Source organism: Colletotrichum aenigma (genome assembly GCF_013390185.1).
Source record: "Colletotrichum aenigma strain Cg56 chromosome Unknown KSG_Cg56_contig09, whole genome shotgun sequence".
Lineage (NCBI taxonomy): Eukaryota > Fungi > Ascomycota > Sordariomycetes > Glomerellales > Glomerellaceae > Colletotrichum > Colletotrichum aenigma.
The window spans coordinates 676,914-689,513 of record NW_023500915.1 but is presented as its reverse complement, the minus strand read 5'-3'; the positions used below and the strand labels follow the sequence as shown (position 1 = coordinate 689,513).

The 12,600-nt window shown below is 56.1% G+C and overlaps 2 protein-coding genes across 2 annotated transcripts; both read right to left on the bottom strand.

Annotated features, from left to right (window-relative positions):
- Positions 1 to 421: 421 nt before the first annotated feature.
- CGCA056_v012922 (uncharacterized protein) lies at positions 422 to 1,872 on the bottom strand (the record flags this gene model as incomplete). Its single annotated transcript, XM_037328166.1, has 3 exons — positions 422 to 568; positions 733 to 765; positions 1,744 to 1,872. The coding sequence occupies 3 exons, from the start codon at positions 1,870 to 1,872 to the stop codon at positions 422 to 424; spliced, it is 309 nt and encodes a 102-aa protein (XP_037173236.1).
- Positions 1,873 to 10,190: 8,318 nt separating this feature from the next.
- SWC4 (SWR1-complex protein 4) lies at positions 10,191 to 12,104 on the bottom strand (the record flags this gene model as incomplete). Its single annotated transcript, XM_037328165.1, has 1 exon — positions 10,191 to 12,104. One exon carries the CDS (start codon positions 12,102 to 12,104, stop codon positions 10,191 to 10,193), a length of 1,914 nt encoding a protein of 637 aa, XP_037173532.1.
- Positions 12,105 to 12,600: the final 496 nt, after the last annotated feature.

The following is a 12,600-nucleotide window of genomic DNA, read 5'->3' as shown; positions in this document are numbered from 1 at the left end:
AAACGCTTGCTGAGCTTGAGGCGGGTTTGTAATTATTAGTGTGTGCCTGTGTCTGTCTTCTCCGTTTCGCTGATGATGGTGGTTGTGGTGGTGGTCGTCGCGAGGGGCGGGATCTTGGAATTAAAGAACCAGAAGAAAGAAAAGTAGAAGGAAGGCCCTGTCTCTTTCTTTTGCTTTCCCGCTTGTCCCTCAAGTAATACTTCTTGTCTCTTGTCGTTCACTTGCCGGCCTGGCCCTCCGAGCAATGCACCCTTCTTTCTTCTCCCGTCTTAGGGGTTTGTCCTTAGTCGAGGGATGATGGCTGCTGATCGTCGGCGCTTGAGCCGTTTTTTGGCGCGCGATTATGCTGCGTCTGTAAGGTGAGGCCGTGACGGAATGGCTTCTCCCAGTGGCGAGACGGTCGGCTGTAACGCAACCCAAATTACTCCTTCCTGCGAAGCGCAATGCTGTCGTCGACAACACTTGTGGATGTAGACCTTGGGCTAGGAATACTATTCCAGTCCTTCCTGCCGTGCAGTCTGTGAAGACAATGTTGTTGCGTTTGTGGTGTGCTGCAGCAGTATGAGGCCTGCCTGATGAGTTAGGCTATGAGGTTGCTGAAAGAGAGTTTGCGTGGTTTCGGATGTTGACGGGTGGGATGGGCGAAAGGGTGAGATGACAAGAAACTGTGAGTGTGACGGGGGGGAGGATGAGAAGAGGGGAGGAATATGTTGTTATCATGTGGTAGCGAACCTCTGGTGTTAGAAAAAGTAGTCGGGGTCGACTCTGGGTATCTAATTAGACCTAGGTACCGAGTGCAGATGCTGGACAGGCCCAGACGCACGCTTAGAAGCGTTTAAAGGTTCGCCTATTCGGCTCAGCTTCGAGGCGGAACGGGATGAGTGGTGCGCGACCGAAACTAAATTGCAAGGGAAGAGAAACGCCTCCTGGGGTAACAGGGACGAGACCGGAGAGTCTCGGCGGGCGCTCCAGTACTTTTTGTATCTATACAGAGAATCTCTGCAAATCGTAGCGATACCCGTCTGTCGAGTCCTCTTCTGAACGAACGGGATCCCCATCCTCGCTCATCCTCCTCCTCTTTCTCCTCCTGGATTTGGCCTCGAACCAAGCGGCCCCTCTCCCGCCAGAATGCCACTTCATGCGTGCCCGGGGAACCACTGCCATATCCCCTCCCCTCTGCGTGTTGGTAGGTGGTCGTGTGAAAGAAAAAAGGAAGCCCTCCCCTCCCAGACTCGTTGTCCAACCCCCCCTCGTTCTTCATCGCTAAACCCGGGAAACAGTCGAACAATATTGGGGCGGCATGGCGCTTCTCACGGGTACTCGACCGCCACGAGGTACTTGCGCGATACTGGCGGGCAGCGCTGCCGACAACTAGGTAGCGCGACGCTACCAACCACTATGCGTGCGTTTGTCGTCGCCTCCAGGTGCTGGATCCCCTGGCAAGGCATGAACAGGGGGGATGGCATGCAGAAAGGAGGGGGCGTGTCGACAGGCCATTGGCGAGGAATGGAAGGGGTGTGAGCCCCGAGCTCTTCTCTGCAGCCCACGTCCTTTCTGTCTGTCTGCCTGTCTGTTGTCTTCCTGTGAGTGTTCGCTCCATCTCTGTGTGTACTTGTAATTAGTCTGTAATCGACCGGCAAACCTCGACTGTGACCGACCGGCCTGGCCTGGCCTCACCTTGCCCTGCTCTTTCGTACATTATCGTCACCCTCACACTCTCCATCGCCTTCGAGGCTTCATTACCCGCCCGTGGGAACACAGATCGAGGCCGTCCCGTTCGTAGCCGTGGCAGCCCAGCCAGTTCAGGTGGCAAGGAACCCGAGCGTTGCTCATGCCAAACGTCTCGACTCCTCCACCCCCGTCTGTCACCATCCTGTCGCTTAGATGGTCTCCTTTTCCCCCTCCAGTCGGCCCTATGGCACACGTCCATCGGACATGACACACGCGCCTAAGCCCGCGCCCGACTGATGGACGACGACGTCCAGCCCAAGTGGGCTGGCACATCCTCATCTTACGGACCTCACCGGTATGTCTTTCCCCCCTCCCCGCGATGTGCGTGCGGAACAGTCACAGTGACAGTCAACCGTCATGGTGGAGGTCCTGGTCGAGGCACAATTGCGGTGTTCTGTACTCAAGTAAGCCTGCTGCAACGCACGCACGCTCGCGCATATTGTCATAATATCTGTGTTAACAGCTGCCACGTGAAAGGTAAGGGGACCTGCTTCATTAATCTCGATGGGGGGGTCTGCCACCCTCCCTCAGCAACAACCTTGAAGACGCTCTAGCCGCACGCACGCACGGCACGGCTTTTTTGGCCCCCGCTCTTCCGCGGCCTCGTCTATTTGCAATTCCTTGCCACATTGGAACTTGGGGGCAGCAAACAAGCGATTTCCCGCGACAATCAAGCGATTCTCAGCCTATCGCTAAGTCGGGACTCTCACACTTGGGTACAGTAGGTACTTGCACCCCCTCCCCCAAGACCGGACCCTGACCTCACCTTCGCCAGACTGCATCTCGCTGTCCGTCATATCACTTGTCGCTCAGTTGGCCGTTCCTGGCAAACTTGTCAGCACGTCGTCTTTGTTGCTCGTCTCAATTGGCATTTGGGGCAGTCTGGTGCGACCTGGCAAAGAGAGTCGTCTGTGTACGAATAAGACCCCCAGTCAACCTCGCGGTTCACCAGGAAGGCCCCTCGCGCATCCGGAGACGCTGGCCGCCTCTGACGTTGCACTGGTTTCCACTCGTCTGCCTCGCGAAGCCTGACCACCATTGCAACCCTTTAGACCGCTGGTTGGCCAGGGTCCCAGGCTCTAATGAAGGTAACATAGCTATGTGAATTCTCGCGCGTTGTGCGTGTGTGCTGCGTGCTGTGTACTGTGCATTGTGTGCTGCACCGCCAAAAAAAAATTGGCGGCAAGGGTCTTCCACGTTTCCCAAGTCTGGCAGGAAACGGCTTTGATACGCAGCCAGGCGCGCAAAAGAAACACCGAGACTTGTGTGATCCAGCCCACATGACTCCAGACCGAGCATCCTGGCGTCCTCCAGACTCGAGAGTCGAGACGACCAACATCGGTGCCGTAGCGACCCCCGTCGAACCTTTGGTCCCTTCATCCGCTCGTGCCTTCAGAAATAGCATCTACCCACGCGGGAGCCCCTGTCTGACAAGGTCTCTGTCCTGAGAATAATGCTTGCCATTGGCATCGACCCGCGATGCAACAGCAACGCAGTGGCAGTGGGCGTTTCGGAGGCGACCATTTTGACATTCGCGACATGTCGTTTTGCTGGAGTTTTCGGCCGGACTCATAGATGTGGCTGACCAGCGTTGCATTCAGGGTTCAGTCCTCCCCCCCAACCAAGTTGTTGACTGGATGAGAGGAACAAATTCACATTCGCACGCACTCAGCACTGCCGACGGATGTGGTTGATTGATGCTGGCTCAGCTCGCGCCAATGAGAATGCCGGGAAAGGGTGCAGATGGTCCCCAGTTCCTCGTCTCACCTTCCAATACCATTTCTCTCGTTCTGGCACGCGTCTAGTAGTTGGCGAGACCGCTTGTGGCCCAGTTTCGTCTCCCACTTCAACTTGCCTAGCATGAAAACCCCCCCACAAAGTACAACACCGTCGCTGGGCATTGTCGTCAACAGATGGGCTTAGCTTGCAAATCTCGTATTAACGCCCCGTTGGCAACTTGTTTCGTTTCTCAGCCGCCATTCGCACTAGCATGCGCGGCAGTGCATACTCATTTGAGCAGGTTTTGATCACCGTCGGCGTGAGATTAGACAGGGTATGGTCTCAATTTCGGGCTCGCGTTAAGCCATGTCTCGGCTTTGAACTCCGTTCTTCAGCAGATCGAGCCCATCTCTATCAGTCACGTTGAGTCCTGACGCAAGTCCAAAGCAACGTCACAACTTTTCGCCTAACCATTATTGCAGTGATACGTCAAAGTGGTGGTGTACAGTGGAGAATGGTGGTGGAAGCTCCGCTGGCCGCATCTGCCCAATCGACTACGGCTGCTGATTCCTCCGCTCGCGGCTGCGCATGCGCCAGTCTCATTCCGGTGTGCGCTGCGACTGCGAGATGCAAATCGAGTGCAGAGAAAAGCTCCCGGTCGATGCGAAGTGTGGTCCGTGTTGACGAAACTGTGATCCAGAGACACTTAATGACATGTAGTGCTGCGGTATCTGGTCAACTGAAGGCAGCTTGAGGTACTGCACGCAGTGTCTGTAAGCATCCCTTCCCTTCGGCGATAGGTCCGCAATCTGGTGCTTCCGTTCCTCTGATGGGTCAAGGGGTGAAACAGAAACGTTAATCTTCCGATGTCGATGGACTGGGATGCAGGCCATGGTGGATTATTTTTAGCTCCATCGCTCTTGGTTGCTGGGTGGAGATGGCAACTGTTGGACGCTTCCAGCGCAAGTTTGATAGACTTTATTTACCCCAGCTTTGCCCGGGACCGATCCGCTCGTCTCGTGTCGTCTCGTCTCTTCATCGCGTCGCGCATTCACGGATCAGGTGCTGTAGACGGTAAGGCAATTGCACCGTCGGCTCCGACGGCGGCGGTCAAAGTGTTTCCTGTTACCTCTTGCACCCCATCTCCCTCCCGTCTTTGTCTGGCGTAGCGCTTGTCGCAGCAGGGCGTGTGTTTGAGGTGAGAGGTGCGAAGAAGGAAAGAAAAAGCGCCAAAAGGCTCGACACACACACACCGGAGCCAGTTGGATCGAAGCATGGATCATCGGCCGAAGCCAGTTACCCGACTCGACCGCCTCGCCCAATCTGTTCATACACCCGCTCTGGCGCACGAAAACTACCGCTCCAGTTCCAGTGTCGCCCTCCGCTCGGGTGTCTTTACCGCCGTGCCCCACCACGCCCATCCACCGTGATGCCAGCTAGACGACATGATCGTCCCCATTGGCCCGTCAGAATGAGAGCTGCAGCCAACGGGAAGCCTCAGATGGGTTGAGGGAAAGTGGTTGAGGACAGGGTAATACCATTCGACACATGTGCTGTGACGAGACGGATGAGCCTTTCTTGGATGGAAACTGGCCCAACCTCTCCGGCAGTCCAATCTTAGCAACCAGGACCGGGCCAGATGGATAGTTTTCGTCTTGCGGCATCCGGACCTACGCCGTACCATATCGCTGTGCAGTGGTTGAAGAGCCAAATTGACGTGACGGCACAATGCTTCAGCTGCCGCGTTGACCTTCCGTCAAGAGTTTTCTTTCTCATCTAGGGGACGAACGATGCAGTCCAAATGGCAGTCAGCCTAGGGTGCCGTGGGCGACGTGATGCGGTCCGCATAGGCGCAGTCTGCCGCAAACACGCTGATGCGGTTACCGCGATTTTGCTGCACAAGTGCTAACATACAGTCACACTCAGACGCACACACACGCGCACACCTCCTTCACCGTCTATTGCGCATGAAGTGCGTGTGGTATGCTTTACCCAGCCGGACTTGCAGCCAAGAAGAGGTGCCGAGTTTGACATTCGAGGCAAGGCAGAATGCGTATCCGTATTAGAGGCCGTCAGGTCGTCTAGCTCGACCATTTCCGGCAGACGCCGCATCGGCCGCCGTAATCGATGACTGAGGAGTGACTATTCTCTTCAGGACTCAAGAAAAGTTTGGCGCGAACGGCTCCTAGATGACTCCGTTGCATGTCATGTCGCACTCGGTCTGGCATCGTGTCGGTTACCTCCGATCGATTGGTCGGAGAGTTCAAGGCTTGGCTCCGGTGGAGCTCCCGGGCTGTCGCCATGCATGGCTGCTTCGGTAATGAGACGACCAGAAATTGAGGGAAAGTCGTCTCATGATGCTGGCAGATACGTAGCAGGGCCGTCGAGCAAGCAAGACGGGCGGGGGTCTGGCGAAGAGATGGCTCGGGCATGGGTAAGTTGTATTAAATGAGTGTGGCCGCAGTCGCCTCTCCGGACCGCGTCTCTCGTTCGTCTGTGTCGCATCAAAAGATCAGACCAATGCGGAATGACACCCGCGTAGTGGAGTTCCGGGTCGTGGCAACAGCAGAAAACAGACAACAACCTTGAACTTTGCGCCTCTGGGTGGCGTCTGGGCATCATCCCGCGAGACCCAGAGCAATATGACACGGCGATGGCTCGTGGCTTCTCGGGGTTGACGGTAAGGGTTGGAGAGTTGCTAGCAAATGCAGCATGCCTTTCATCTGCAGCGTTGCATGGCGTTTGGGTGGTGGGTGAGCGAGGTGGGCGGGGGAAATGGAAGCAGATCAATTTGATCAAATGGAGTGAAGCGCCGCTCGGAGGACCGAGGTTGCAAGGATGGTTGACGATTGCGAGGATGGTAGGTATCCGTAAGGCCAAGATGGAAGAACGAAGAAAAGGGTGGGGCAAGCGTCAATTCGAGAAGGAGAGGAGTCGAGAAAGAAAACCCTTGTCTTGTCCCGTTTTCTGCGGTATCGTGTCGTCACCAGACGGGGGACGGAAGTGACGGTATGAATTGTGGACGGTGCCTCCCACCTCCTCGCTGCAGGCCCAGGGCAAGCAGGCAGGAAGACGGTTCCAGGACGGCACAAGGCGTAGAGCCTCTGAGGAGATGAAAATGTGGAGGAGAAGGTTGGGCCAATCTCCTTTGGCAGGTAACTTTCGATGAGGTCGGGCGGCCAGGGATGTGTGATGAGGATGTGAGAGCGAGTGTTGCATGGTCCTGGAGACAAGGCAAGGCAAGGTTAGGTTGTGTGTGTGGCCGGGTCCTGGCTGCCGTCGGCGTTGTTGTCTGTCACCTCAGCGATCGGAGGCCCGCGTGTGGACTGAAATTCGAGCCCTTCTCGGGGAGGGCGAGAGCGAGGGCTGGAGAAAACAAGGCCGCTGGTTCGGATGCCGTTGGTTCTTGAATAGGTAGCCACTATCCGCGAGGGCAGTCTTGTCCCATCCGATCTTATGCACGATTCTATTCCTGGCATTCGATGACTGATGCCACCGAGGACCAAGTGCTGGGCAGCACGAGGTTGGCGGCCCATTCCGGACGTTTTGCATGCAAGCGACACCGAGCCTGATGCAGCGTCAGTGTTGGTAGCCCAGGTACTCTTTGGATCCAAGGTTGCCGATGCTGCTCAACGCAGGTCAGTTGGTTGGTCGAACCATGGTATGTGCTTGGCGAAAGATGACTTGTTGGAAGCAGGTGGGCCGGCATGCTCTAAGGTAGTCGGTGACTTTGCTCAAAGAAGCAATTGCGATGCGAAGAAGGGCACAGTAACACCTGAGGCAGCCAGCACCAACACACGTTGAGGTTGATAATCATGATTCCAAAGAGCCAACGCCAACGTCAAAAGCTGTGAGCCTCGGTACCGTGGCTGGCTGGCATGGCTACCAGGCGTCTCTCTCATATCGGCGTCTTTCCCGCTGTCCCTCCACATCAGGTCGCCGACGGGAGCAGGGGGGAAATGATGGGGCGGGGAGCCCATGGAGTCCACCGTCCACGTCGTCTCGGGCATGCGACAAGCGACACTGGTGGAGGTTTGCTGCGAGATGCCTGTCCTGCCTGCTTCCATACCTTTCTTGAGAGAGGGACGAGTCGCGGTAAAGGGTATGTTAGGTACGTACCTGCCTTCCCAGCGAGCCAAAAGACCGTGCAGCACACCGAGGGCACTCTTCCAACATTCAGGCAGGTAGGTGTGCCTGGGTCAGATCGAGGATGGTTGCACAAAAAAACACCTTGCAAGTTGTTGGTGTTGGTTCTGTTTCTTTGGCGTTTGGCGACTATTCTACGCCGCGGAGCCGCTTTTGACGTTCCAGGTTAGTACCAACCTAGCCTGTAGCCTGTAGGTAAACTGGGGGCTAGCGAGCCCGTCTAGACGCGTGTTTGCCGACGAAACGCCCAGGTCGCCCCCGCCCGCCGCTCCTGAAGACAAGTCCTCAGGTACTCTCACATCCGTTCTTGCCTGTCATGTCATGTCAGTCCAGCTGGTGCCAGGGCCACTGGCCCGCGTGGTGCACCAGGAACGCCCATCCCGGTACGTACCTACTCCCTGACGACGGGAAGGATGCACTTTGGTTTTCGTCCATCAGTGTCTTGTCTGTGATTGCACCTGCTGTCATGGAAGATTGCAATGCATCTTGATTACTATTCCTGCCACAAGCCTCAACATCTGCGTCTCTCTTGCTTGCACCTTCGCAGGCACCTCATGGAAGTACTGCGTAGTATGTTCATGTGACTGTTCACGCATGCTGACCTGATAAGCTGGCTGGCCCATGCTTCATTGGCACGGAATTGTTGGCAGGGACAGGGCATGCTTCGTCTTCATTTTGACCGCAACTGTCCACCACCGTTCACCACTTACATTACCTACCTGCCACGACCTTACCCACTTGCCACGCAACGACTTGAACTCTGGCAGCCAAAGCGAGAACGAAGCTCCCGTCTTTTGCAAATGACGGAAACAATTGTTTCTAATATTGGATCATCAAATTCTCCGAGAATGCAAGGCACCGCATCTCCATCACACGATACCTGGCAGTCCACCCTCCTTCAGCCAATGGCGTGTCTCGCTTCCGTCTAAGCGCCCATTAAGCGCTCACTCAACGACAACATCTTCTTTCAACATCTAGTCCTGCTCGCCTTTGTCTTCTTTCTGGAACCTGTCCCCCACATGGGATTTAATCATATCGCGGAGATCTCTGCAGCACCGGAGCGTCTACAACCTATTAATAACTCCCGGGATCAACCACATGCCACATGCCACATGCTTTGGCCGCGCCCTAGCTCGAGATTGGCGATCTTCCATCCCGACGAACTTCCACTTCACAGACTCTCTTCCCTAGCCGCCAGGTTCTCTATGCGCCCAGCAACAGGTTCCCGCAGAAACAAGTCAACCATCCAGTCGTCATCATCAGCGTGACGCCCCTCAATATTCTCCGTGGCCGTGCCAGCGGGACCCCCTCAGCGTCACGCTCGTCGACCACCACACCGCCATCCCCACGAACACCTATCCCACGCCCTGCAGACCAAGATCTCCAGATGGGCAAATACGCGACCTGCTTTAGACGCCTCACCCCATCCGTGTGTTCACAAGAAACTCGCCGACGGGAGACCCTGAGAACAAACCAACCTGCTTGATCGTGGCGTCGAAAGAGCCACAATCACCAAGTTCGTCCAGACGACCTCCCGTCATTGGGCCGCTCGAGCAACCTCGACGATGCAGGACCATACACCCGGGACGCCCTCGTGAACCCGTGAACCCTTCTTTTCCCTTCTGGGAAATCCATCTGCCCAAACCACCCCCTGCCGTCACCTCGCCGTCCGGGGGCGGAGCAAGCATGCAGCACGTCAGTCCAACATAACCGCCTCTCCACGTCGATATTTTTAGCTGCCGTTGCTATATCAAGCCAGTCGCCTCACCTGCAGCCGCCGATGAGCTGCATCTTGCTTAATGAGACGTCACGTCCCGGCTGAACTTCAACTGCCCATCCGCCCATTGTGAACCCCCCTCTCTCCTTATCTATCGTGATTTCCATGTCGTAAGAACAAAGGAGGCAAAGGCGCCTTCCGCCGTAGTCTCTTTTTCCATTTCCACTTTCATTTGTCTCAGAAGGAACGTCGGACCTGCCGCCACCCCTGACATCATCTCATGGCGCACTTCTAAGCGCGGGACCACAGAAGGCGGGCACCGAAACAAGACCAGCCTCCTCCTCTCCTTCCGCCGCGTGTATGCATCCCCGTCAACACACATCATGCAGCGGCCCATATGGCTCGCCGGCTGGGCTCGACGTTATTTCGGCCGTTTCATCATGACTGCTACCTCGCTCAAGCAAAAGACATGGGCCGATCATCCAGAGAAACCCCCCTGCCCACATCACATCCCCCACGCAACGCATCATCTGGCAAGGGTGTGGACCGCAATTGCTTTTCATTTCGTCGTTTCAAATTTCTATTCCTGTCATCGGATCTAGAGGCGGGTGTTTCTCCTCCAATGCTCGTAAACCCTTGGGCATCACTATCTCTACAAACATTCCTGACACGACGCCGGGCCAGACATGCGGCCCTTGAGCGATATCCACCCCTCTCGCAACTTGCACCATAGAGCCAGGGGTGGTAAAGATGCCCTCGTTCGTTCGAGGATCTTCCTCAACCTCGTCCCTGCTCATGAGTGACGCATCTCGGCTACCTCATCACAGCGCCTAGCGTCGACAAGTACCTCGTTGTCATATGGTACCTCGAAGATACTTCACTTCTTTTGCCGCTTCGCGCTCTTGTCGTCATTTGCGCCACCGCCATCTAGTACGCTTGCGCTTCGCTTGTTTGATGCTCCGCTACTCCCCGGCCGAGCCGACTTCTCCTTTTCCTTATCCGCGTCTCCCTTGCTGTCGCCCGCGGCGTCCGGCGCAGCGCCCGGTTCTTCGCCGTCTGTGGCCGGGGCTGCCTCGGCATTGTCTTGCTCGCCGTTGGTCTTCGGTTCGTCCGTCTTTGCAGCTTCCCCGGCTGCCGCTTCTGCTTTCTTCTCTCCTTCCGCAGGCTTATCTCCCTCTTTCTCAGCAGGCCTCTCGACTTCCTCGCCATCCTTAGTTTCCGAGCCCGTCTCAGGCTCTGGTGGCGCGTTGGCCTTCTCTCGCTCCGCTTTCTTGGCCATCTCAATCTTAACTTCGGCATCAACCTTGTCCGTGACTTTTCTAGCGTCGAGCAAGCTATTAACGGCACCCAACAGCTGTTCGTACTGGGCAGTGACCGCGGCAGTGGGCATAACAAGCCGCGGCGGAATGTCGAGTTCATTCAGCGTATTCATAATACGCAACTGCTGTTGGTTAGATTTGTGTGTGAACAGCTTGTTGATCTTCTCATATCGGAACATTGGACCGCTGGACAAGCGATCGTGGTGCGAAACACCATAGACAAATTGCTCGGCTTCGGAGAGCTTGCGGCGTTCCTGCTGCTGCTGGCCCTTCTTGCCGCCGGCGGGCGCTGTCGGTGTCTGAGCAGCGCTGCTGGGGGGCTCCTTGTGTGGCTTCTCCGCAGGTGCGGCGGCGGCGGCGGCGGCGATGCTCTCGCGACGGTTGGCGTTCTCTGGCGCTACAGCTTGTTGGCCTGCAGGCGTAGCAGGGCTGGCACCGTCTGCCGCCATGATAGACTTCCGCTTCTTGGATTTGTCGGCGTTCATCAGATTCTGCAACAGTGTCTGAAGCCCCGCACTTGACTTGAAGGCACTTATGTCCTGGTCGGTATGCGGGTAGTCCAGGCGGTTGTACAGCTCCCGACGCTCCTCGTTGAAGCGGTCATTGCGCGCGAGGATACGCTTGATCTCCAGCAGTAGGGACTCCTCTTCCTTGGCCTCCTCTTTGGATCTCGTAAGAGCGTTGTTCGCAAAGTCTTTCCGCATCTTCTCCTGATTTGGATTGAAGTTGGCCATGAGCTCGTGGAGGGCGTACTCTGGTTGAGTCATGTACTGGACAGGCTTCTGAACTGCCATCATCTTCGCAGCAACCTCGTAATACCGTGCCTTCAGATCTTCCATTGTCCTCGGCTTTGGTACGGGAATGATAGCCTTACTCTCATCTCCGTCCGCCGAAGCCTCCCCATTGATGGCCTCTGGTAGGTAGTCGTAACGATCCCATATGATCGGCCATCGGAGGTCAAAGTCCTTGACCAGGTTGAGCAAGTAGTCCGTCTCCTCCTTGGTCCAGTCGTCGCTCTGCAGGTTCGTCCTGTACTGGTCCTCGCTGTACTGCGGCACGTCCACCTCGACGTTGTACTTAGCAAACGACGAGTCTTCCGGCTTCGCAGCTGCCTCGCTATCCGCGTCCTTCATTTCCGCATCGCCCTCTGCCGGTGCCGCACCATTCTCGGGTCCTGTCGTCTTCCTCCGCCAGTGCTTCAATACCAATGCGCCACTGTCGCCTCGTGCCGAGTTTGTGAACGACTTTAGCACCCACTTAGAGGCCGGTTTCCTGCTCGCAAATCGCCGCTTCTTGAATATCGAGACCTCGGGTACAATTGCGATAGGATTGTCGCCGCCCAAGTTCTGAACCTCTCGCGCAAGACCCTTCAGGTTGGGGCGCGGGGCCGAGGTCTTTTGCTTCTTTGCTGGGCGCGGGCCGCCATGGCTGTCGGGGAGGTTGAGCACGTCTCGTACGTCGGAAGAAGTCATGGTGGCGGCAGAAAGAGGTGAGTCGGTGGAAAGGACGTTCGTTCACGATCGGGCGGCCAGTCGAGGTGGATTTTTAATTGACGGCGACGGGTCGACTTGGTCGCATCAAATCATCACCAGTCGGGCGCGTGCATCAAGGATATGGGTATCAAAATTTTCGCAGGAATTTTCTCGTATTAAAGTTTTATTTTTGTCGTGTCGTGGTGCGCAGTGACGGAGAGAATTGAAAAAGGTCGATTGATTAATGGCGGCAAGGGCCCCAGAAGTGCTGCATTCTCTCAAATCGACGACGCGAGGTCGCATCCAGCGCGCAGGCTCTCTTTCTGAACCGCACGTGACCCACCTGTAAAAGGCCAATGCTACCCTTGTCGGCCGCCAATTTTTCGAACGTGGCAGCTTCGACCTCCCGCGCACCTTGGGACTTTATTGTGGGTACCAGCAACTGGCTGATCTGGCGCTACCTGTTCGAGACGACATCTCCAATTCCAACGTCCAC